Source organism: Botrytis fragariae (genome assembly GCF_013461495.1).
Source record: "Botrytis fragariae strain BVB16 chromosome Unknown tig00000795, whole genome shotgun sequence".
NCBI lineage: Eukaryota > Fungi > Ascomycota > Leotiomycetes > Helotiales > Sclerotiniaceae > Botrytis > Botrytis fragariae.
Window position 1 is genome coordinate 1,377,257 of NW_023501011.1, and position 25,102 is coordinate 1,402,358.

Here is a 25,102-nt window from a genome sequence, read left to right on the forward strand (position 1 = left end):
ATAATGAATGATCTCGGCAATTCCGGATGAAAATCCAAGTATGATTCAAGGGGGTTGGAAAAGAAATATATATATATATGATGGTGTTGAAGAACTTTAGAGGAAGAATTATGGAATCCTGTCGCAAAAAGAAAGGAAAAAGCTTTCTTTACTCGACGCAAAAGGTCTTCCATGAAACTTGATTTTGGGACGGGAGCTTTTAGTGCTGTGCTGGCATTGTAGCATAGCATGAGCTGCATGGTTCAAGGGGTTTAGGGATTGGTTCCGCTGTCCCCACTCTGATAAAAAGTGGGTGTTGGGGGTACGATGTAGATGTAGATGTAGATGTAGATATAGATGTGGAATCGACATTGATATTGATATTGATATCGACATATGCTAGTAATGTCTTGTGAAGAGCCCCTCTCTGTTTGAAGAGAAGGCTATACTACCATATATGATATCAATATCGCTATACGCATTTACTCTATGACAACCTTCAAGTACCTATCAAGACAATATAAAAACAATAGAATAATGTTCCATGCCACTAGACCATTAGACAAAAACCCAATCCAACATCCCGAACTACCTTCCTGTTTCATCTAGAAACCCTACTGTCCCCTCTCCCCTCCTCTCCACCTATAAGCACAACACCTCTCCCTAGATCTAAACCCAGACAACTAACTTAAATCCCATCAAGTTACTAGATCAATTTCTCCCTCTTCCACACACTGTGTGAGACATATTCAGGTACCCGTCCTCCCACAGACTAGTCTAACCACATGAAAAACAATCATATCACATCACATCAAAGTGCACAACCAAACATTCCAATCAATATCGACATCATATTTGATATGTCCATGTATTTCCATATATTTCCGATTCCGATCTCTACCTTCTGTTTTCCTTTTTCCTCCTCTCCTCTCTCCCTCCTACCCCCCTAGAACTAGCCTAGCTACCAACAACAACGCTTATAGATATGATATCTAACAACAACCCGCTAAATCTTCGCAGTATGTTATTCCCCATCCCAAAAATGCAACACAAAAACAAAAAAGATTAAAGAAACGCTATAGCAGATATGCCAGTCCTCTGATGTGCCTCTCCATATGCTCTCCTTGTGCTTCTCCATATATTCCCAAACACCAATGATGTACAACCACCACTACTCAGCCTCCCAAACATATGAAAATGAACCCCCCAAAAGAAAATACACAACAGAGATATCTGTGTGGAGTGTTGTACTGAGTAGAGCTTTTACGCTGTAGATATGGTATAACATGCTATTTGGCATACACCATTTGTCTCCCTGTCCATCTTTATCCTTGACCGCTCACCCATCCGCCAGAGCTCTAAGCCGCGCTAGCTGAAGTCTCCTGCTCCTGAGTTTGTACCCTCTTCGACTTGTCCCTCTTCTTGCCCACCACATCTTTCAAAACCAATAACTTTTCCTCCGTAATCCTAATTGCATCTTCTACCTCTCTCTCATCCATCCTTTCACTCTTCAACCTATCCTCTATATCCAACCTCTCCGTAGGCATTCTCCCCACTTCTCGTAATCTATCCATCCCCGCCCTTTCCTCTAACCACAACCAAAGTTCACTTTCCTCTCTTCTCCAAATCTCTTCATATGCTGCGATTCTCTCCGGAGTACCTAGATAGCTCATTCCCATATCTCGATTCCCGCCACCCCCAATAGGCAATCCGAAACGGAACCAACTTGCTACTAGAAGTCCGACGAGAAGTCCATAGAGTATATTCCCTGTCATCAATGGTTTGATGATATCAAAAATCGGCTCAAATATACCACGAACGGGCTCAAAGAGACCCCAGTTAGTTGCTTCTGGTTTAGTCTCAGAAGCGCCATCGGTAACTTTGCTAAGATTATTTGCCCTCGAACCTTTGCGACCTTTCTTTTTGCCTTTACCAGGAGCACCTGGTGCTCCAGAGCGTTTGGTACTGACAGCCGCTTTGAGTGCGGCTATAACATCTTTCGTGTATTGCACTTGACCATCATTCGCACCCTTTTCAATCGGAGCTGTTTTCAAATCAGTATGACAATACAATATGTCAGAAGATCACAAGTGTACTTACTTTTCAGCCAACTCTTACCCGTCCACTCAATTGCACAGTTGACTTGCAATCGAGTACCATTGCCTTCTGACCATGAAAGACAATACCTAGTCTTGGTACTGAAAACGTTCCCGCTAGGTACATCCGGAGTTACTGTTGATACAGTTACGGAAACTGCCTTCTCAAGATCCATGGCGTCCAGAGTCTCTGTAGAGACACATTTGGTTTGCTTGGGACCAATCGCACCATTCAAAGGCTTGATATAGGTGTAATTTCGAACCTTGTTCTCCAAAGACAAGGGGATTCGAGCGTTCTCTTCGTAAGTGAGCTCGAGACATTTTTGTTCATTAGTGAGCCAATCTCGCATCCAAGTTATAGATGCGGGTCCAAACATCAGACTATAAACCTGTCCTAGAGGAGCTGGAATGACTTCATCTGCGAGTATTTTCGCATAATGTGTGTCGCCATCGGAACATGTGGTTGCGGCATGTGCAGCTGGACCAGGAAAGTCTGCTGCGGCTGTTGGACTAGTTTGTTTACCTCCTTCAGCCCCAGCCCCATTGGTCACAACAGCAGCTGATGCCTTTCTACTGACAACCTTTTCACCGGCTTCACTACCCACGACGCTACCATCGGCTTGCATGAAGCTCATACCGTCCTCATCGTCTTCATCTTCATCGTAGACTTCCCCGCTACCTTCGCTGTCATCCGAGGACTGTGAGATACTACCTGGACGAGAAATAGGAACAGTGCCATCGTCTTTCTCAGTCTTATCCCCGCCAGTCCCCTCAAGGGTAACACCATTTAACGAGCTTCTTAAATTCGGGTGGCCAATCTTCCAAATACCGACTATGAGATCATACGTTGAATCACGACTTGTAAAACTAGCGAAAACGTTCTTCGCGTGTAATGTTGAAATCATCAAGCCGTTTTTGAATAGCAGTGCTGTGCTTCTCTTTTCCACTGAAATGATCTCGTCGAAGCTCATAACCAATGTTGTGACCCAACCAAAGATGTTGCTACTGAAACACAAGTGACCTTCGGAGACGTATAATCGACCATGGGCAAGAATCTCTCTTTGCAAAGCGCAGCTATAATCTTCGATGAGATAGTCATCATCGGGTACGCTTCTGAAAAGCGCGTGAAAATCCTTATTTCTCTTCTTGCTTGCCACTGCAAAACCTGTGATCTTGGGGGCCGCCGAGCCTGGGCTTCCAATAGATGAATTAGCTGCAGCAATTGCTGCTCCGATTGTTGTACCGGTTGCTGCAGAGCTGCCCCTTTTCCTGTGATTTATGCCGCTTCGGATACTGCCACTACGTTGGATACCAGATTTCCCTTCGAATACGCTCCCATTTGGAGGAGTTCGATCTCCATTCGCGCTTGGTTCGTAGACAGAACGTGGACGTGCAAGAGTATGTAAGTCTTCAAGTTGAGGTGTAGCGACCGCTTCGAGATTTTCTCCAGTCAACATATTTGGGGCAGTGGCAGAACGATTCGAGAAAAAGTGGTCATCCCGAGCGGGATCAGGCCTTCCGCGAACCTCGTCTGGATACTTTGGCATTGTTGGAGTATTTCCTTCTTCTGAAATCCCGAATTGGCTCAGACTAAGATCTCCCATACCCAATGTCTTAACGGCTGGCTCCTTTTCTTCCATAAGATTTTCTGTATCTGTCTTCTCTCCCAATGCTTCGACTTCCGGACTCTCAATCTCCTGTATACCTGGTATTGTGTGTACACCACTCTTACTTCTCGTCCCCCCTGGGACCGACGTGTTTGTGATACTGTTGCTCAATGTACTTGCAGCGTTCTGGGCTGCAGAGAAAACCGAAGAGAAAAATCCCGATTGATTTTGTCCTGGTGTAATTGCTCCGTTCTCTGGTGTGGGTGTCAGCGGCGCAGATTGGATATTCGATAATTTACTTGGGACTCCTGAAGCAGAACCTGATCGAATTCGTCGATGTGATATCATGTTACCAGAAGGAGAAACTAAAACATTTGCAGCGAACCTGGTAGGGGACTCCGGGCTAGTGACAGAAGTAAATTGCGGTGATCTTGTGTCCGTCGGTGTTGGAGGTGTATTAACAATAACAGGGGCCGGCCTGTTCACAGATGGTGGAGTCTGAGGACGTGGGGTTGTATCGATGGTAGTGAGCTTGCCCTTTTCGATTTGTGGCCTTTCAGGAGACGATGTTGTAGATCGAGACTTACCGGGGGGGAACTGTTTATCAGAAAAGATTGAACCAACTTTCACATTTATGAGACTCCCCCGCCTGGAATCAGCCCCACCGTCCTTGGTATTTAGTGATTGATCAGCCCCGCCCCCTCCAGTCTTACGTTCTGGACTTGTATTTGTGCTTGACCCGCGTCTTGGTTTGAATACGTCTTTGAGCCTGCCAACTGGTGAAGATGACCGCCTTTGAGATCCGTCGATGGGAGCTCGAAGGTTTTGGGTAAGGCTCTTGGAAGCTGACTCGGAGGTAGCCAGACTGTCTGTGGAATCTGCGAATGGTTCTCCTTCTGAGTGAGAAAGTAAGGGTCCGATTTGTGGAATTGTCGAAGTATGTATGAGTGGGGACGAAGAAGTAAGATATCCAGTGTGCGAAGGGTGCGTAGTCAATGGTGGAGGTGTTTCGGCGGCCCTATCAAAGCAGCAATTTGAATTAGAAACTTAATTTCTCAAAGCTAAGATCAGTTCTCCACATGTCAAAGCAAAGATGGATGCTAAAAATAGGTAAATGTAGTGCGAGATGGGTCAGAAATGGATAGAAATCGCAAATCAAGCGACTCGGTGGCAATGCGATGTCGATGTTGTGATTTTAGAGTACAACTGTGCTGTATGCAAGATTGACGATGATAATGGGGAATAAGCCTGCAATGTTGTGGTTGTGACGCCTGAGATACCCCTAATGGGTCCCCCAAATCTCTTCGCTTTTTAAACCATGTCTCATTGTAATCCCCAAACCTTGAAATAACCGCGCGGGATTGACAGACAATTGTCGGTGAGGGGAGCAAAGGGAAATGAAATAATAAAAGAAAAAGGAGAGCAAGCAATCAAGTCCGAACACCTATGGAAAGAGTGGGTTACTCACGACTCCGTTTCCGAATCATATGTTAACAAACTACTTCCACCAGAAGGGTTTCTGTTGATGGGATTTCTGATATCATTCTCCAGAGTCCCTCGCTCAGCAATGTATCTCCCGCGAGCTACTTCTTCTGCCAAACGTTGCTCGGCCTCCTCTCGTTGTAATCGCTTCTTTTTCTTTTCGAATCCTTTCGGCACGAATTTCTTGAGGCTATTCGACGCATGGCTTTCCTCCTCGGAATCCGAATCCTTCTTGATCTTATCTATCACTTGCTCCAATGAGGCGCGGAAACCATGCGACATATCGCTGGCGCCGCTCCGTACTGAATGTGATGTTGAATTTCTATGCCTCCTTCCATTTCGCGACTTCGAAAAGAGACCCGTCGATTTGGACGATTCGGAGGCCGTTGGCGATGCGGGAATGTCGTCCATGGCGGGGGTATCAGCCAGAAATCTGTAAGATTGAGTAATTGGGATCTGCCATGCACTGCGGAAGGGATCGCGGTCGAAAGACAATCTTCTTGAGATGGAGATATTGATATGCAGTGTAATTTGTACTGTGCGATATGCGAATAATAGGTACTGAGTAAGTGGTACGGTAGATTTGGAGGTTGGAATACGTAGATTTCAAAGTTCTAGGTCCATGAAATGAATCCAAGATAAGAAGGTATGATGGGTGAAATCACAACCGGCTCGACTGGAAAGAGACTTGGTTTTGGGATGAACGAAAGATCATTCATAAAAGTATCGGTACTGTACTTCTCAATTCGAAAAACCTGACGATATGACGCGTCAATAGGTATAATGCTTGAGTTGAATTGAATTGAATTGAATTGAATTTCATACAGGAGAGTAGAATTGTTTAAATGTACGCAAACCAAACAAAAGAGGTTAACTTCCAACAAACTTTCAAAGACTTTCTGATTCCCATCATCATTCCTGCCTAGGTACCTAGTACTTGATTGATTGAGTTACATCCAGAAAGTTCAATAACCTACCTACCTTGGTAACTACCTTGCTTGCCCCTCCCTGCCTGCCCAGGTACTTACTGCGTCCTCACTCAACACGAGCTTTCCTTGTGAATTGATTCTCCTTCTCACGTCATTGGTAGCCGAGAATCCAAGTTATGCAAGGGAAAGAAAGTTACGGCCGCCCAGTTGGAGGTTTGAGGCTAATTCGATTGATTGTCAGGGCTATTTTGACCTCCCATTCATTACAGAGTACCTACTAGGTATGTACCAGGCAAGTAAATCTCAGTCTCGGTATCGTAGAAATAGGTGACATCTAGCACGCACGTTCTACGAGATGCTTTGAACCTCTCTCTCCTGCAGATTGATTGTTGTCTTTCTTTTGGCACTATGAGCTCATTACTTCTATCCAACCACCTGCATATCTACCTGTCTGGGTGCATGGGGTTCTTGAGTAGAAGAATATTTTGCCACATTTGTAAATGATCTAGAATTTCCATGCACATTTCCAAAAGAGAAGAGTGTTCAATAACATAACCACATCTGATGTGTTCTAGGTCTGCAGTATTTCCCGTCTAGGGAGAACTAGCCGAGTCGGGTTGAAAGATAAGCAATGCCGACTACCTACCCCAGACAGCCTAACCTATCCCTATCCGATGATCGCGTCCAGCCTTATTCCTCCTCATTCTCCAAACGTCCACATACACAAACAATATTTGAATCCATCTTAACTCGATTACGGTCTCTTGAATTGAACTTCACTATATGACTGACACAAATTGGAACCCTTGATAACTATGGAGGCTTCTTCACTGGCGTTGGTACAGATATTTCCATCTTACGTTCAAACGTCATGATCACCTCTAACTGATAGCCAACATAGGCCCATGATCATGCTCGCGCTGCAGTACTCGCGACGCATAGTTCGGATACAACTGTCGCAATAAATGAACATGCCTTAGCTGCAGGAGAATTTGCAAAAGCTGCATCTGGGACAGGAAGCGCAGAAGCTTCTAGGACTTTGAGACTTTTAGAACAACATCATCAGCGACTCTCAGAACTCCTTCGATACCCCACTGAACACCCCGTAACTCCGAACCCAAACGCGAACGAAACAGAAGTAAAAGCCGTCACGGAGAAACCAGTATCGACATCTGCGGCTGTAGCAGAATTGCGCTCTTCCAAATCAGACCTTGGCCCTCGCACAAGAAATACCTCAGGCTCTCAAACTCCCAGGCGTCTTCCTCCGCGTGAATTGTCTTCCTCGATCGCCAGTAATCTAGCTTCTGCAAGAGGTATACGCTCGAGTCATAGTCGCCAGCCACTCTCACCAAGTATATCAGCTTTACAAGCGCCAGGTACTCTCGATGGACGCCGAGAAGGTAGTAAAAAGCCAAATGTTGCATCTATTCCAGAGCACACCACATTGAAGCCCAGTTGGGTACCCCCGCAACATACTCAAGCGAAAGCAGATGCTCAAACTTCTACTTCAAGAACATCTGCGGTCGCTGAGCCAAAATCATCTCCTGCGACTGCCCAAGATGACGGATTCTCGAAGTTCTACAGTGCTTTCAATAGTGTCGTTTATAAGTTATCAGCCCCGTTAGCGTTTGCTGGCTTGCCTCTATTCTCAGAGCCGGAACCGTCTGCAAAGTCACCAGACACGTTACCCACAGCCACTCGCAAAGGCAGACCCCGAAGCAGAGAAAGGCTACCCACGGAGGAGCCTGATCTTACCAAATACATATCCAAGGCAGCTCTTCGTGCATCTGCTCGTGATGGTCATCCAGGCAATGATTCCTTCTATGTGGTTCCCACAACGGGTGGCATGGTATCATATGCACAGATTCTCTCATTTGAAAAAAAAGAACAACGTCGTTTGGCAGCGTCCATGCATGGCATAGATCCACAACTCTTTCCTGATCCCAATGACGAGGATGATTTTGTGGATGCTCGCGAAACACCTATCCCTAGTTCACCCAGCAAATCAAAAAGCAATCGTCGTATAGCGGGCAAGGAAACAGATATTCGAATCGAAGAACTAGATCTCGAAAATAAAAGTCTTAAAAAATGTATCGACAAACTCAGCCAACGACTCCATGCTTTCGAAATGTCCGCGCAGAATAATGGTATGGCATTGCAAGAAAGTATTCGTCTAATGCGACCCGATGATAGGAGTCCAGGCGGCAAATCAAATGATGAAATGGCTAGGAAAGTAATAGAGCTTGAAGAGCAAATGAAAGTTATGAATAAAGAAAATCAAAGACTATTCCGCGATAATCAGAGGTATCGAGAGACGCTCTTAAGGTATAGGGAAAAGTTCGATGCATTGAAGGCTGGGGCAAGGGGTAGAAGGGATAAGGAATTGAGTGTAAAAGATGTAGAATCAAAGGATGGAAGTGTGAAAGCAGGAAATGGCGCAAACAAACCGGTGGGAAAGGATACGAGGGAAGCAGGCGCAGGAAGATTCATGGCGGGATAGGTGTCCAAACTAACCTCCACAACGTGTTGTGATATAGTCTGGACTTGCCCTGATTCAATATCAAGCGTTGCAGATTGTAAAGCGTTAATAGCTATCTCGACCTGGGGGGTAAACCGGTTAAAAGGAAACGGTAAAAGGTGTATATTTCGAGATCTCTAGCATCAATCCATTTAATCATCCATCATTCATCATCTATGTACAGACAGACTATCTTATCCTATTCAATCATATCATCAAACTAAATCTCATATCCGACACCCAAGTGCACTTGTGACATCATAGTGATTCCAAATTTCAAATCCAACACTCACGTTCCATTCCGCGAATTATCTTGTGCGTGTCGTTGTGTTAGTGGTGCGTGGTGCGTGGTACGTATTTGTACAAATGATAAATGATGAATGAACGAAGTAGACTGAGACTGAGTGTAGAACTCGATCTCGAATAAATTGACAATGCACATACATACGTTTACACCACACAGCACAACACGTTCATGAAAGAATCTCTAACGCATTGTTTTTCTCTCTCTCTGGTTTACTTCGTTCAACGAGTATTCCAGCGTCGTGGGCTCCTATGTACGTATGTATGTATGTATACCTATCAGAGATCGAAAAAGCGTTGAGACTTCCTCTTCCATTTTTCGCACAAGAGTATATGAGATTGATTCTGATTTCATTTCTGCGCTCCTGTATATTCTTTGCACTCCCCCACCAATCTGCAAAAATACTATCTATACCAAATCCCTGGTAAATCTGGATAGCCCAAAAATCCTCTCCAAACAACCTATTCGGTTCTACTGACTTCCCCCCTCAAAGCCTTCAACTCATCCCCAATATCCTTTACTCCTGCCTCTCCGCCTTCTTCGAAACTCATCCTCCTTCCCCAACCCTCTGGTTTCCTCTTCAAAAATGCACCCACACTTCCAAGATATCCTTCATGTCTCAGAAACATCGCCTTTTTCTCTCCGTTACTCCAGAATTTGATCGCATAACTCAATGTATTAATCGTTTGTCGATGGCCCCTAATAAAACTACCTCCGAAATATATCGTCGACAAAGAATGTTTTTCCGATTGCAGATATGCAATTTGTCCTATATTGTTAGAGATTGCATACAAGAGGGACCGTGATATATCTCCATGGGAGAATGGGGGTTCCTCGGCGGAATGGGAGGAGCCAGATGGTTCTTCGCTGTTGTTTTGTCCTCCCGAGTCTTCGGCTAATCGTTCGGCTTCTCGTTTCATGCGGAAGACTTTCCCGAAGGAACTTGCAATGGTGCTACTCTTGAGCCCGATTTTGCCATAATCTGTACCGTAAATGTCGCCAACCAACATGTCGACTTTGGCATTGTCACCTCTTTCGGCCATTCCGAGCATGTCGTCGAATGTTCGAGCACCAGTCAGGAGAGATAGTAATCCCCAGAGTGTGCCACCGCCCAGAGAGGTTCCGCCAACTCTTTGATATTCTCGTGGTCCGGATACTTTTATCATGGACACACCGCTCCCTATATTGACGAGGAGATAGGGGTAAATATCTGGACTGGGCGAGGTGAAATGCATTGGATCCCTTTCGCTATATGTGAATACTTCCCGGGGGATCTCGGTAATAAAGAAATCGAGACCTGTGGTTTATTTTCCGTTAGCATTGCATAACATCAACAGGTCGCGTGCCACGAGGGAGGAGAAAGTACCAATGATCAAACATTCCATCTCATCCTCTCGTATAACATCGACACCCAAAGCTTCCTTGATCTTATCATAGTACTTGTATGCCCCTCCACCAGTCGCCATTACGCATAAATCCCCAGGTCTCGATCCATTGAGTTTCTGTTGCTTGACCTGCAGCTGTTTCATAAACTCCACACAATCATCTATGCGATCCGTCTCGAAATTCATAAAATTAAGACGACCGCCTGGCTCGCGCGAATGCGCCTCTCTCGAGAAATATACAAGCTTAGCTAAAGAACCTCCGATCTTGGACACATGTCAGTATATCAATCACCAATCCACAGCTATGAATCGAGAAGCTAGACTCATACATCTACAGCAATATGGCTGACCACCGCCGTATGGTTCGGCAGCCGAATATCTTGGGTATCATAATTCCTCTCATTTGTATTCAATTCCTTTGGTGAAACAGAATCCTGATCGACTATGAATGCGCCCGTCACATTAATCTTCACGCTTCCTGGATGAATAATCGTACTATCAATTTCTGCCGTGTTTGTTCTCGCGCGCAAATGCCCGCCGACCAAAGCTTGCGAGGAGGGGTTGGTGGGGTTTTCATTATTGGAGATCGAGGTGGAGGGCATGAGATTCTCTTCAGTCCGCGGGATCTCCGCAGACATGACGGATTATTGCTGGCCGGAATGCCAGGGAATTGAAGTAATTATAAAGACATAAATGTAAGATGTTGGAAGAAGAATCTGACATTGATTGACCGGAGTTTGATTGATTGCTATTTTGGAAGAGTCATTGCCGAGCCGACATACGAAAAGGTTGTTAGTTCAGGGGTCTCTCTTATCGATAAGCAATCAAGTGCCGCCGTCAATTTATTTAGTTTTCGGCACTCAAGTCTTCCCCTTGTTTTTCCTGAATTATTCGTCGTAATATATGACGATTAACTTGGAGTTGCAGTTCTCACTTGTTCTCAAGATCAAAGTGATCATGCAAACGCTTCTGCATTGTCAGACTTCTGCAGGAACAATAGGAAGAGACAAGCTTCATTGTTTGTTTTCAGTTTGCATCATCATCATCATCATCATCATCAACATCAACCCACGCAGCAGTGATCTCGCATTCAATTTTGCTGTTGGACTGCTTTTTGATCACGATGTACTCCACAGCACAATGAGTACAAGTATTGAAATTGTTTGATTCGAAAATCTTGTAGCATCTTCTGTATCATCTGCTCCTTATCTTCCTTTATATATAGTATACATCGTCTTGCAAGTGCAAACATTGAATGTTATGCTTAAATTCAATTCATCATATAATGTTGATCTATCTCTGAACAAGGTCTCCGTGTGTAAAGCACATGTCGGATATACCGCGGAAACGGGTTCGTTTAAATGTATCTGGCACATCAGTGGTAGGAATTAAGATGATTCCAAGGCTGACTAGTTCGCCTCCTGCTTGTCCTTCGTATAAATCCGATCAGAAAACATTGTGCCAACTTCCTAGCAAAAGGTATTACAGCAGGTAAATAGGTAAATTTGGCGATCAGCTTACGGCCCACAAAGACGAGAGGGGAAAGGAGGTTAGCGGACATTACCATATTATCGGAGCGTGCTCCACTAACAAGATCATTCATTCATTTGGATAGAGAAACCTTTGAAGTGTCTCTCGTTGTGGAAGAAGAAATTAATGAACGTGGTGTAGACTGTGTTAAATTCCGATGCACAAACCATTTCCATGACAAACTCACGGCGAAATACAAATACTCAGGAGCTGGGCTGCTTCATGCTGAATGGCGCGAGAATGTGGCAGCGGCATTACTGATTTCACTAGGAACTCGTCAGATACTTGACATACCCACTGGTGGCTAGAACGCTGGTCTGAGTCGATAGGAACTCATTATCAGATCACTATTCTGAATCTAACTTCACTTTGCTTGGTTTGGTCAGATAGTTCTCAATTTAGCAAGTAAGATACCTTTTTCAAAAATACTCGGGAAAGAAGAAAGATGAGAAATGATATAAGATTGACGGACGCAAGAAACTCTGCAAGAGCCTAGCGTTGGTTTTAGACGATAGTACATGTATTTAGTCACTTTATTATTGAAATTCGCATACTAGCTGTCGAATCGTAACCCTAGGCTAACGAACTTCAAGATCTACACTACATCAATAAGCTTACAAAGCTCCAGACCTCCCGGTAAACTGTAATTCTGATAGATCTCATTGCAATTCCCGAATACCAGTTAATCTAGTTGGCCATTGATTTGCATGTAAATCATCAGTGGTTAAAGAGCGTTTGAACTTCAATCAATCGTTTAGCTATTGCTGCGTCAATTTCTATCAATCAACGCAAGGCGCTCATGATATCTCACCAAACCCTCAAAGAGATCACGATTACTCATAGTCCCATACTAAAATAGCTCGAAAATGTCGAGATTTCGAACTCGGGCTAGTAGCTATGCGGGGAGCACAAATTCTCTCAAGTAAAATCTTTGAAAGAAGAGCTCTAAGAACTTTTAGAGCTACCCGAACGAAGCTCTTGAACTTGCTCCTACCACTATCAAGAATTAGAACACAAACTCTCGTAATGAATCCCAATTGAATATCCAGTTGCCCGTGGCAAATTATCTATTTTTAAAAATCCGTTTCTCGAAGAATGTCTCTCATTTTTCCAACCCCGGCCTCTCAAGAATGCCCTCTCCATTCACCCCGTCAACTTTCCATCTCATTTCTATTTTCTACACAAAAGATCCCAATGTTTAAATTCTCCAGCCACACACATACATGCATCAGTATAGAAACTGATATCTAATTGCGGCACCTTTGCAATTGCCATGTGGAATTTCCTGTTCCGGCGTTTGCAAACCTGATACCAGCCCTCACACATACCCGCATGTCTGAAATCCCGCCATTGCGGGATTATGTGGCACAATTGTACATTCCTGCTCCCAACGTGATTTTCTGGCAGGGCAACATTGATAGATTTTGTGTTCCCAAGAAGGAATGAATAGATGAAAAAGATGCATGAAATTGAAATGGCAGAAAATAATGTGCATCATGGTTGCAAGAACAATCAATTCACAACCTCCTCGAATGATTTCTCCATTCTAAGGAATGAAGCTCGTTGCCGCGCATCAACCCTCGCCATGGGAAGGAATGATGTATACCTTCGGAAGCAGCTCTTTGTCTGCAAGCTCTCTATATAAATCCAGCATTTACCCCTCTTCAAGTTTCTTTTGTTCTCTATCGTTCTCATCTACAATTCACTTCCCCTCAATTCGTTTCAACTTCAACTTCAGTCTCTAAATCTCATCTGTATAATCTTCTTCTTTAACTTTTAACTCTAAAACCAACCTCATTATGAAGTTCTCACTCGTTGTTTTGGCCATCACTGTTACTCTAGCCTCTGCGGCCGAGTTTCCAGGTCAGCCAGCTTGCGCTGTAGGTATCCCATAGTAGCCATCTCAATCACTTAACTAACAACCCATATAGAGCGCCTGTATCTCACAAGCCGTTGCCGAAGGTACCAACTGCGACATCGAAGACACAGCCTGCCAATGTCAAGCCTCCAATCTCGCCGGCATCTCCAGCGCCATCGTTCCCTGTATCCTCAGCGCCTGTACCGCAGCCGGAGAGATCCAACAAGCCCAGAATGCTCCCAATAGATGCACCATAGCAGCTGCAGAGACAACCGCGGCTGAAAGCACCAGTACCGCAGAGACTTCTTCGGAAAGCTCCACCGCGTCCGCATCTCCAGGCTCGTCGTCTTCTTCTTCGGGCCCAGCTTCGACTTCGGAGGTAGGCTCATTAACCACTGCGCCGGCTACGACTTCAAGACCTGGGAACGGAACGGTTACTACCGGAGGTCCTACTGCTACTTCTAGTGCAGCTGGAGAGGTCACAGCAAATGCGGGACACTCTGTTGGGCTTGCGGGTGTTGGTGGTATGGTTGGTCTTCTTGCGGCTGTGGTCGCTGCTTTGTAGATGGTCATGTCTTCTACACTTGAGATACCATCATAGTACAGTACAGCATGCGATGTTTTTTGTATTACTTCAGTGTTTGTTGAAAAGGAAAATGGAGGAGGATGTAATAATTATTGGATATTTGGATTCTTCTAATCGCGTTGTCAAAGGGTATTGAGGAAAAATTTGAATGGGAATGGACGATTTCGTGGGAACGATCCTAGGCACGGCGAGACTTGGCAAACTTACGACATTCCTTTGCGGCAAAATTCTCGTTCCATCTATTATGTAGCTAGTAAATTTCAATACAATCAATTCACATCTATGTGATCGCTCACGGTATCTCATCTGATCATCTGCGTTCCTTGGTAATTTAGTGAGATAATGGCTTCTTGACACCAATGTTTATATCGACTTTGTTTCTCAGCTCTCTCCAATCCAACTAGACATGAAGAAAACTCATCCAGTAATATTCGAGGAATTGATGTATATTCGTATAATCACCACCTTGAGCAAAGCTTGAAGATCAAAAAGCGCCTCATCGCCAAAACAAAAGGGAAGAACGCAAGTCCGGGGCGAGAGAGCTGGCGCCTAACCACTTGTTGTATCCCGGCTGAGCTATTCTTCAGACTTGAATTCTCTCCAAATCACTCATTCACTCTGCATCCACCCCTTCTACCATGCCTCATTTAGTCTTTCACATAGAGTCACAGATGACGCTGATGTAGTCACGTGAACGACGGCCCCAGTAAACCGTGCAAGGATAGTCATCCCTCAAGTTTGTTCGGAAATAGGTCCGACTCTCCTAGCCCGTTTTCAGCGCTCTATGGCGAGCTGAATACATCCAGAATCCAGCCGCATGCTTACGGCGATCTCAGATCCAATGACTCGGTACAAAATATAAGTGGTATTGAAGTACTAGCGGGCAAGTCAAACATAAGCAGCCACATCTATAGATGTGACTCTTCAATTGTCCCTGATCCAATCGTTTAGTACATCACCCGGTAAGATATAAATGTGATTTAGATTTTTTTCCCCGCGGCTTTTGACATGCATAACCGATCGATCGATCTAACTAATGCAGCCGCATCTACAAACGTTATAAATCTCGTGGTTAGCGGCCACAAAAAGCCACATAGAGTCTGTTGACTTGAAATTGAACCTTTAAAGCTTTTCATGCATTTTTATTGCTAATGAACCTGTGGGGTGGTAAACGAGACAAGCAAGGTTCACAAAACGAGATATGCGAGCTCGAGGCGGGGTGCTCAATTTGGAGATCATAAATGACAGTATTGGGCTAGAAGATTCTCCAGGGAATATCCAATAGAAAGATCATGTTAAACTTTCGAATCCTAAATGGAGCGGCATACTAGCACTAAGCTACTAGCCTATACTTAAATGCCAGGTGCCATGAGCATTGAGGAGAGAAGATACGTGTGAAAATAGAATCTGAGATTGCAAAAAAGTTGATTCAGCTCGAAGGTTTTCAGGGCAACATCCACCTAGACTGATCTCATTACAGCTACGAAGTCTAGATGCAACGGCGAAATCTCAAGTAGAGGCACATCTAGACTCTTTATTGGTTTGTTAAGGGAAGAGACGATTCTTTTCCACCTCTCTCCACTAGATACAATCAGATCCGCATCTCTACGATATGGGCATCGCTGAAGGTTCCATGTATAGACTCCTCATGTCTTGGAAAACTCCTGTTACGTCTCTCTCCGCGCCTTAATATGCTCACATGAAGCACTTGGTTCTCAAATTCAAGGATTTCGTGCGTGCAATTGTCGTCAGGCTACCAACATTGGCACCGCTGCTATTGGAAAACTCGCTAAGGATTTCCCATAAAAGTAATCCATGCAGACAAATTTCTCCCGCGTCGCTCAGCTGCTCAAGAATGACTTTCAGGGCCAATAGAAACTTGAACACAATTTTTCCCAGTCATTGAAGTCTGGTCAAGCTAACTCGCAGGGACGCATACCGGAGGAGATAATGTGAAAGAAGCCGAGTCAGAGAAATTTATAAAGAGACGAGAACCTCTGCTCCAGAGTCAGCTCAGTACTTCTATCTGTTGAAGATCATCAACGTTACTGGGTAACATAAGTCTTGAGTCTCATCTTAGATCAAATTCAACAATATGTTCTTTACAAAGCCATCATTTGTTCTTCCACTCTTCCTGGGTGCATCTCTGACTTCAGCGATCCCAACTCCTGAGTTAGTAGCCAGGACTTCTGGAGAAGTCTTTAACGACGTGCGTCCAAACTGCCATTTTTTGAAACAATTTTCGCTAAAAATTTAACAGTATGAAAGCATTCTTCTCGGCGGCATCCCAGGCGTCATGAGTGCCGCACCTATCACCGCTCTCTACAATCAGCTTTCCTATTCTAATTTCTATGCGGTACGACAGACGGGTCTATCGACTCTCCTTATTAAACCTAATGGCAATCAAGCTGCCGTTGGAAACAATGTTTCCACTTTGACATCAGTTTATGCTGGGTCTCCCGTCGCTTCTTTCAAGCCAAATTCCGCCTACTTCGGATGTGTCGTGAACAGCGATTCTGCCGTGTCTCCAGCTGTATCTTGTACCGTACAAGTTATAGCTTATAGACCCGATGGTACACCATATGCTGATAAAGCGGGATGTTTTTTTGATGGCGGAAATACTCGTAAGTATACACTATTGCCAATGTGTTTCGAGAGGCATTGTGGAAATACTTCCAAGTCCTAGGCACTAACAAACGCTAACTATCTGACTAATGATAGTCGATCAATGCACCTTCCCTACTACCTGGACCACGGTTGGGAAACTTTCATACCAAGTCGTCGCATCTCAGATTTTGACAACCGTGGGCCCCACTCTTGGTAGTTTGCTTGGAAGCTTGTCCGCCGCGCTTGGCACCGTTCTTTTCTATTTCGACGACTTTAATGCAATCTATACATGTGTTCCTGGCAAGACCAATGCTGTGATTAGTGGCCTTTGCGGTTGAACGCACCAGAATTGGTATCTAGTAGGCGGAAATTGTTGGAAGATTATAAAACGGATATAAACAGTTGGTTGTGTGTTTTGAAAGGGACAAATTGCCGTTGTTGCTTTCGTTGCCATTTCAGTTTTTGATTTTACACCGTGACTTGGAATTTTTGGCATGCTTGTGGCCTGGCATCAGGGCCCCGTCTTTCTTTAGCTTAGTTCCCCTATCTGAGTATTGATCTTTTGAAGCCTTTACAAGAACTTTCTCGTAATAAGTGTGACATCCTTAGAGCATAGCCCCGCCGATTGAAACACGAAACTGTGGTATTTTAAGATACAAGAAGGTAGAAAGGATACTGAGTCATTCTTCCTTCCATCAAGTAGATGCGAAAAAGCTTCTGTAAAGGGAGTTGATTGAGGAAGATGACCACCAGGTACGTACTCGCTTCTCGATTTGGAACATGTAGCGCAGCGTTCATCAGACGAATACTATTCCGCGATTGTGATGCTTTAGCAGAAAACTTCTTGAACGAGGTTAATAGACAAGGGGAAAAAAAGATGAAAGTACGCTCAAAAATATGAGAACTTAGTTAGTAAGCCTGGCTGGACTAAAAGTTGGATGGAGTTACGGCTTATAAGATGAGGTACCTGTGGTCGTCGACGTGACAGTAGAAACAGTAAGTGCCATGTTGGATTTCTAGAGGTTTAAAACTCAAAAAGCTTTTGTTGCACTTGCAGAATATGGCCAAATCAGGTATTGACTTAGAAGGTCTTCAACATAGCATGGAGATCAAGACTCTAGTAAACACCTCGTACTGTGATAAGTCAACATTTTTGTTCAGTAGTAACAAGATATCAAGAAGAGTAAAATAAATGGCGACAAGAGTGATAAGACAGATACTTTGCATTTCTATCTTATCGCCAAATTCTGCGACCCCGCACTAGGGACGGAAGCCAATCACAACTCACATAGATTAGATAAGCATCCTTCATCACTAAATTTTTGAATACTCAGGGAAGGAATCATTACAATTCAGAGAATCAAAATCTGATTCACGATCGAGATGTTTCGCGACACCGAATTTCCACTATCTTCAGGTACTTTTACCATGTCGCCGTCTGAACCTACCACTCATAATGACGACTTTGACGATGTCTTCGGATCTGAACCAGGTTCTCCTACATTTAACGGCAGAGATATGCGCGACGGAGATGTGTTTGGAGTTGGAAATACAGAGATTTCAGATATACCAAGATTAAAGGAGAAGCACGAAACAGAAGGATATAGAGATGGTGTTACAAAGGGAAAATCTGAGAGTGTTCAAAAGGGATTCGACGAAGGTTATGGATTAGGTGCTGTGTTGGGATTACGGATAGGAAAGATTATCGGAATTCTTGAAGGGATTTTTGGCGCAGTTTCCGTGTCCGCAAGCAAGTCCGACGATGCAGAATGGAGAAACGAGAAGAGTAGATTAGAGGAATTGTCCAGCAATGCAAAGAGTGAATTAAAGACGGAAAAGGTTTTTGCAAGAGAGTGGTGGGGCGAGGATGGAATATGGAAATTTGAAGTTCCAGGGGAGAAGGAAGGAAAGGATGTCGTATTCCCCGATGTTGCTGCAGCACATCCTTTACTCAAGAAATGGGAAGGAATTGTGAAAGAGGAGATACAAAAGTGGTCGCTGGATATGAATTTGATGGAGGGAAATGAAGAGGACGTTGTGCTTGTGGGACCGCATATGAAAGCTGATGCTGTGGAGCAGAGGATTGGTGCGGCAAAAACGGATCTGAATTGGTGAAAGAGCATTGACAACACAGAATTCAAATGATCATATCTGGAGGCGAATCCGACTTTCCACGGCATATACGAGATTTGGCCAGCAGATGCCATCTTGGGACTACCAACCTCTCAAACCAAAATAAATCGTCAAGCACCGTTATCGACACATTGAAGGGAAAGGACGATTTGATGTCGGACAGAAACCCAATGAGTAAATCTCCGTTTGCTCGGGGCAATTTACAACATGCATCCTTTCCTCAGTTTGTCTACATCTTGACGCAAGCAGGCCTAAGGACCAGATTAATCGGTCCCAGCATCGACGTCTCGTGGACATAACCAGCCCTCTATGGAGCGGATGTGACCTCGGGATCACAAGTTCAGAGCAAAGGCCACCCTTTTCGGAAGTTTGAAGAGACACACGTATTTTAAAGGACCCAAGCGTACGCCAACATTCATCAGTAAAGTCAAGCTAGAAGTAACGAGAAGCATTTTGAGGCCCCTCCAACCCACCCTAAGTGTCTTTCTCATTTGAGATGATTATGCATCAATTCACACTTTAAGGTTGAAAAAGTGTGTGGGATTAATCAACCATTGGATGGAGATTCTGTAGCCAGCTGTTGCCACGGGACATTGGAATTATAATAATAGAATTACCCAATAATACAATGTGCCATTCTGATATCTATGTACCTATAGATCTTTGACCTATCCTGCACTCCATTTATTTAAAGCAAGATACGAGAAACTAACCGGATATCCAACTTTGAGCGCTTACAGAGACCCAATTGCTGGGGGAGGGGGTTTTCATGTGCAGAGTACCACCCTGCGTGCCACCCTGTTGCTGCGGTCAATGCACACAGGTAGGCTCGTAGCCAGCCTTTCCAACTTCTGGTAGTATCTTTCATGAAACACACCATTGAAAGTACCTAGCGAAGAAAGAAGCTTAAAACCGCCGAACCAGTTAAATCTTCCGATGAGAAAGATCGACAAGGGTAATTTAATGATCTACCATCATCCCGCCAATGATATGCCCTGGAAGTTAAGTTCGGCGGCGTTCATGTAAAAAGTACCTCACCAAGAGATGGATAAGCAAAAACTAGAACATGTCACTCTCGCATCCCCAATAGCTTAATGAGTAAGGCGATTTTCTCCGAGTGGGCGATTTGCAAATTGACCGCGGGTTGTCGAGGACCGTAAGGCCTAGTAGGAGTAAGAGGATCCAGTTGAAAGACTCTTGTTGGCGTCTGAGTAGTTAGTTGGGAGGGGAGGTAGGTCAAAGAGCCGGCAACAACGGCCCTGCTACATTGGACGAAAAGAAGCATTTTTCCCTTTTCCCTTTTCCCTTTTCCCTCTTCCGGCTCAAACTCACAGACATTGGTCCCTGAGTATGTTCCTAATTTCCTAATTTCCTAATTTCATCAGGTATCTAGCTGAGGTACCTAGCTGAGGTACCTACCTAGTACTTTCACAGACGCTTCTTTCTTCCTGACTCTCCTCCGTGACTACTAGCATATATGAAAAAATGGCCGATACCACAATTTCAGTCGGTACTGATCTCCATACTATACATATCAGATCAAATCCAGAAGGGAAAGAGGTACTTGGTGCTTGTCATGTAAGTGGGGACGTATTACTCTGTTAGTATATACGTACTCGGTACCTACATATCATCTCATCTCTTCTTCTCTCTCCATCCTTCGATTTTCTTTTCTCTTCTCCCTCCTCTTCCTTATCCGTAATAACCTGCTTACCCTACCTCTCCTCCATCTTCAACCTCAACATTCACCTCTCTCCTCTGACCTCTCGTCTTCACTCCTAGCAAGCCCTCACATTCTTTTGTCCCTATTCATTCCCTATAAGATTCAATCTTTATACGGGCTTGCTGTTCACTCCTTGAAAGATTGTCCATATCTCTATTCTCGAATCCTAGATTTCTAATCGTTTTGAATCAATTCATCGCGTCGAAAAAACAACAAGAGCAAGCACCTTCAGACGAGCAATCGCATTTGCTTGCTTTTTTGTGTCTAATTAAACACTCTATCATACGAGGTGAGTTGTCATATATGTCTCATTTCATACTTTATACTTCAGCCTTCCCACTTGATATACTTCAATTCTATCATTTGCATCGCCAATCGGCGCAGGAAATTGCGGTCGCCTAGTGAATGGGTAAATGACTTTTGTTGATCTACACAGCCTTTACCTCCAATGCGACAAGGCAAGGCTGGAAGTTATATAATACTTCACACAATACTTCCAAAATCTAAAACCCCAAATCTTCCTTTCTTTCTATTTTCCATTTTATTCAAGCTGCACTCTACTTACTCACTTGTCGCTACTTGTCAATATCTTCTCGCATTGAGTTTGACGCACCCCATACTGATCTTCTTCAAGTAATCCTTAGCAGCCATGAAGGCTACCTTCATTTCCTTGGGCCTTATTGCCTCCGCCTCCGCCAATATTGTCTTCAATCATGTCCCATTAAGCTGTGATATTCGAAGCACTAATTTATACTATGGTTGTCTTGAAGGTCAAAATTGTACAGATGATGGAACTAATGAGTAAGTAACCTTGGACAAGTACAACAGAAGCATGTAACTGATTTTACCCCCAGATGTTATGTCCCGACCACTCCAATGCCATCTCGTTATTATCCGGTCCCAGTCAAAGATCGAAAAATCGAGCCAAGACAAGCTGTCTACTCAACAGATGGTAGCTGTGGTCCTGCCAACGGTAACACTCTCTGCGATCCAAACAGCACAGTGTACAAAGGTTCATGCTGCTCGGTAGGTCACCCTAATAATCCATGGAGGATCAATCACTGATTTTAATGATAGTCATATGGCTGGTGTGGAAATGATGAAGCGTGAGTACACCCTGGCAATCGATATTATTCTTGAATTATTACTAACCTTTTATAGTCATTGTGGAACCGGATGTTTATCAGGATGTACAGGCGGCACTACAACTCCAAGCGGTACCTCTCCTCGAACTGATGGCCGATGTGGAAGTGTGAGTTTTCATGATATTCTGTTGTGAGTGTGGTATACTGACCTTAGTAGGCTTTCGGTGGTGCTACCTGTGATGCAAAGGGTGCGTTTGGTGGTTGTTGCTCTGCGTATGGGTGAGTCAAGCTTTACCCACATTCAATTTGTGCTTTCATATTACCAAACTTATTTCCTATCATGAATGGATGCTAATCCTTCCGTTTGTAGTTATTGTGGCTCTACAAGTGATCATTGTTTAGCTTCGAATGGTTGCCAGAATGGATGCACAGACTCACAGTCTACATCAGCCGCCAAGACTACTACCAAAGCTGCAGCAGGCAGCGCACCTTCTTCATCTACAAGTCAAGAACCAGTCATTGCTCCAGTTACTTCTACACTTGCACCTGCCGCAGCCAGTAATGCACCAGTAACTACTGATGGATCGTGTGGTACTGCTAATGGAGGTACCGTTTGTGGCAATTGGGTAAATGGAAATTGTTGTTCCATGTACGGCTTCTGGTAAGTGTAGTCATTCACTCGCAAAACTTTAATAGTCTAACACAATGAATGTAGTGGTAGTACTAATGCACATTGCGGTGCCGGATGCCAATCAGGAGATTGTTTGAATGCGCCTGTGGTTGCAGCCCCTGGTGCAAGCCCGGCCCCAGCTGCCCCAGAGGGAGGTGCCTTCAACATCGTTGGGTCCTCTGGAGTTCCCGCTATGCACGCCGCACTTATGCCAAATGGCCGAGTTATGTTTCTCGACAAATTGGAGAACTACACCCAATTGAAATTGCCAAACGGATATTACGCAATGTCTTCGGAATACGACCCAGAAACAAACGCAGTTGCCACTCCTTTAGCTTACAAGACAAATGCATTTTGTTCCGGAGGCACTTTTCTTGCTGATGGACGTGTTGTTTCTCTCGGAGGCAACGCGCCCTTAGATTGGCTTGATCCAAATATCGGGGATGGATTCGACGCTATTAGATACCTTGAACGATCTTCCACCGATGCTAGTCTCACTGGGAAAGACTGGAGTGAACCAGGTAACAAGCTCGCAAGTGCTCGTTGGTATGCTACTGCTCAAACCATGGGTGATGGAACCATCTTCGTTGCTTCTGGAAGTTTGAATGGCCTCGATCCAACTGTCAACACGAACAACAATCCTACATACGAGATCCTAAGTCCTACCGCTGTGTCACAAGGAAAGAACATTGACATGGAAATTCTGGAGAAAAATCAGCCATATTATATGTATCCTTTTGTCCATCTCCTCAATGATGGAAATTTGTTCGTCTTCGTTTCCAAGTCTTCCCAAGTATTCAATGTCGGTACCAACACCATCGTCAAGGAACTGCCAGAGCTCGCTGGGGACTATCGCACATATCCCAACACTGGTGGAAGTGTTTTACTTCCTTTGTCAAGCGCAAACAAATGGAACCCTGATATTATCATCTGCGGTGGAGGTGCATATCAAGATATTACCAGTCCAACAGAGCCAAGTTGTGGAAGAATTCAGCCATTGAGCGCAAACCCCACATGGGAGTTGGATGCCATGCCGGAAGGTCGTGGTATGGTTGAAGGAACCTTACTTCCTGATGGAACAGTTGTTTGGCTTAATGGAGGTAATTTGGGTGCTCAGGGATTTGGACTTGCAAAAGACCCAACATTGGAAGCTCTTCTTTACGATCCTACGAAAGCTAAAGGCCAAAGATTCTCAACTCTTGCCACATCAACCATCCCACGTCTCTACCATTCTGTCTCTCTTCTCCTTCTTGACGGCACACTAATGGTCGCTGGCTCAAACCCTGTCGAGATGCCAAAGCTTCAACCAGATGCAGCCGACCCATATGTTACGGAGTTCCGAGTCGAGAATTATGTTCCTCCTTATCTCTCAGGCGACAATGCAAAGAAGCGTCCTACCAATGTAAAGTTGTCATCGGATAGCTTCAAGGCAGATGGTAGCACACTTGATGTCACCTTTGATTGCCCAGCTGGCGCGAAATCAGTTACAGTAACATTGTACCACGGTGGATTCGTCACGCATTCGGTACATATGGGTCATCGTATGCTGCACTTGGATAACACGGGCTTCGTCGCTGGTGCTACACAACAGACGTTGACTGTTACTCGACCACCAAACAACAATGTTGCACCTCCTGGTCCATATGTTGTATACATTCTTGTAGATGGTATTCCTGCAATGGGACAATTTGTTACAGTTTGAGAGTTTGTATTTAATGAGGTTCGATGGGATTTTGCTGCATAGCTTTGGTTTGGGATGAAATATGGCGTGATATCCGGATGACCAAAATTGTACGCAGGGCCAAGAAGGCCAGGGCTAAGAGTTAAGACTCAATAGCGAATAATGATAATAATTCTTCAATTTTGTATTAAGGTTCCTTTTGATTATGACGAGTGAAGTCGATCAAATTAAGAATGTTCATATGTGATCTACATCGTATTGAGAGGCTGAAATTCTCCATACCAATGCCATAAGCCTGTATTTTGGGGGATCCACTTATCGTAATATTTCCGTGTCGAGCGTGCCTAGACTTGATGAATTTGCCGCGGAAGAAGCGATGACCAAAACTTTTCTTAAACAAATCAGCAAGTACCTATCATTTCCTCGTACAATTGGGGGCAGATACCAATGCAGCTAAGTGGTCATACATGCATACATCACAAAAATGTGGCCTGTAATATGCTGACAACATGGAGTAAGACTAAAATTGTGTGAGGGGACGGGATTTCCCACTGGTCCTATGAGCGCCCGCAGTTTAAGAGTAGGATAATGGAGCCCTCAGAAGCATGATCCAGAAGGACCCAATAAAGAGGGGGAGCTGAAAAGTTTGGTGGGAGAGTAGGATTTTGTACACGGTGTTGTATATGCATTCTTGTTTTTTTTTGTTTCGAATGTGAAGCTAATGAAAGGTAAGTTAAAGAGAGGTAAAGGTCGTCATTCTTGAATGATTCAAAGGTCAACAGAGTTATAAAATCTGAAGAATTCGAAATTGTGGTGAAAAAGCTTTTGATCACAAGAGCTTCGTTTCGAATAGATTAAACGGCAGAACTTTGTTTAGCACCTCGGGACTTGAGCTCAGGAACTGGGTGAATTTAAGGAGGGGTTAGCAA

At 44.3% G+C, this 25,102-nt stretch overlaps 7 protein-coding genes across 7 annotated transcripts; 5 read left to right on the top strand and 2 right to left on the bottom strand.

Moving 5' to 3' along the window:
* Window positions 1–1,337: 1,337 nt before the first annotated feature.
* Bfra_007340 (putative gram domain-containing protein) lies at window positions 1,338–5,575 on the bottom strand (the record flags this gene model as incomplete). Its single annotated transcript, XM_037337713.1, has 3 exons — window positions 1,338–2,023; window positions 2,080–4,700; window positions 5,151–5,575. The coding sequence occupies 3 exons, from the start codon at window positions 5,573–5,575 to the stop codon at window positions 1,338–1,340; spliced, it is 3,732 nt and encodes a 1,243-aa protein (XP_037187093.1).
* A 1,333-nt stretch (window positions 5,576–6,908) lies between these two features.
* Window positions 6,909–8,593, top strand: Bfra_007341 (uncharacterized protein; the record flags this gene model as incomplete). Its single annotated transcript, XM_037337714.1, has 2 exons — window positions 6,909–6,932; window positions 6,995–8,593. The coding sequence occupies 2 exons, from the start codon at window positions 6,909–6,911 to the stop codon at window positions 8,591–8,593; spliced, it is 1,623 nt and encodes a 540-aa protein (XP_037187094.1).
* Window positions 8,594–9,376: 783 nt separating this feature from the next.
* Window positions 9,377–10,938, bottom strand: Bfra_007342 (putative pantothenate kinase protein; the record flags this gene model as incomplete). Its single annotated transcript, XM_037337715.1, has 3 exons — window positions 9,377–10,212; window positions 10,282–10,564; window positions 10,630–10,938. The coding sequence occupies 3 exons, from the start codon at window positions 10,936–10,938 to the stop codon at window positions 9,377–9,379; spliced, it is 1,428 nt and encodes a 475-aa protein (XP_037187095.1).
* Window positions 10,939–13,629: 2,691 nt separating this feature from the next.
* On the top strand, window positions 13,630–14,253 carry Bfra_007343 (putative cfem domain-containing protein; the record flags this gene model as incomplete). Its single annotated transcript, XM_037337716.1, has 2 exons — window positions 13,630–13,710; window positions 13,762–14,253. 2 exons carry the CDS (start codon window positions 13,630–13,632, stop codon window positions 14,251–14,253), a joined length of 573 nt encoding a protein of 190 aa, XP_037187096.1.
* Window positions 14,254–16,369: 2,116 nt separating this feature from the next.
* Bfra_007344 (uncharacterized protein) lies at window positions 16,370–17,219 on the top strand (the record flags this gene model as incomplete). The annotated part of the gene is made up of 3 exons (XM_037337717.1): window positions 16,370–16,483; window positions 16,535–16,898; window positions 16,996–17,219. The coding sequence occupies 3 exons, from the start codon at window positions 16,370–16,372 to the stop codon at window positions 17,217–17,219; spliced, it is 702 nt and encodes a 233-aa protein (XP_037187097.1).
* Window positions 17,220–18,264: 1,045 nt separating this feature from the next.
* On the top strand, window positions 18,265–18,996 carry Bfra_007345 (putative abc1 domain containing protein; the record flags this gene model as incomplete). Its single annotated transcript, XM_037337718.1, has 1 exon — window positions 18,265–18,996. One exon carries the CDS (start codon window positions 18,265–18,267, stop codon window positions 18,994–18,996), a length of 732 nt encoding a protein of 243 aa, XP_037187098.1.
* A 2,390-nt stretch (window positions 18,997–21,386) lies between these two features.
* Window positions 21,387–24,194, top strand: Bfra_007346 (putative glyoxal oxidase protein; the record flags this gene model as incomplete). The annotated part of the gene is made up of 7 exons (XM_037337719.1): window positions 21,387–21,538; window positions 21,592–21,763; window positions 21,815–21,843; window positions 21,899–21,989; window positions 22,040–22,101; window positions 22,193–22,483; window positions 22,538–24,194. 7 exons carry the CDS (start codon window positions 21,387–21,389, stop codon window positions 24,192–24,194), a joined length of 2,454 nt encoding a protein of 817 aa, XP_037187099.1.
* Between the last annotated feature and the right edge of the window lie 908 nt (window positions 24,195–25,102).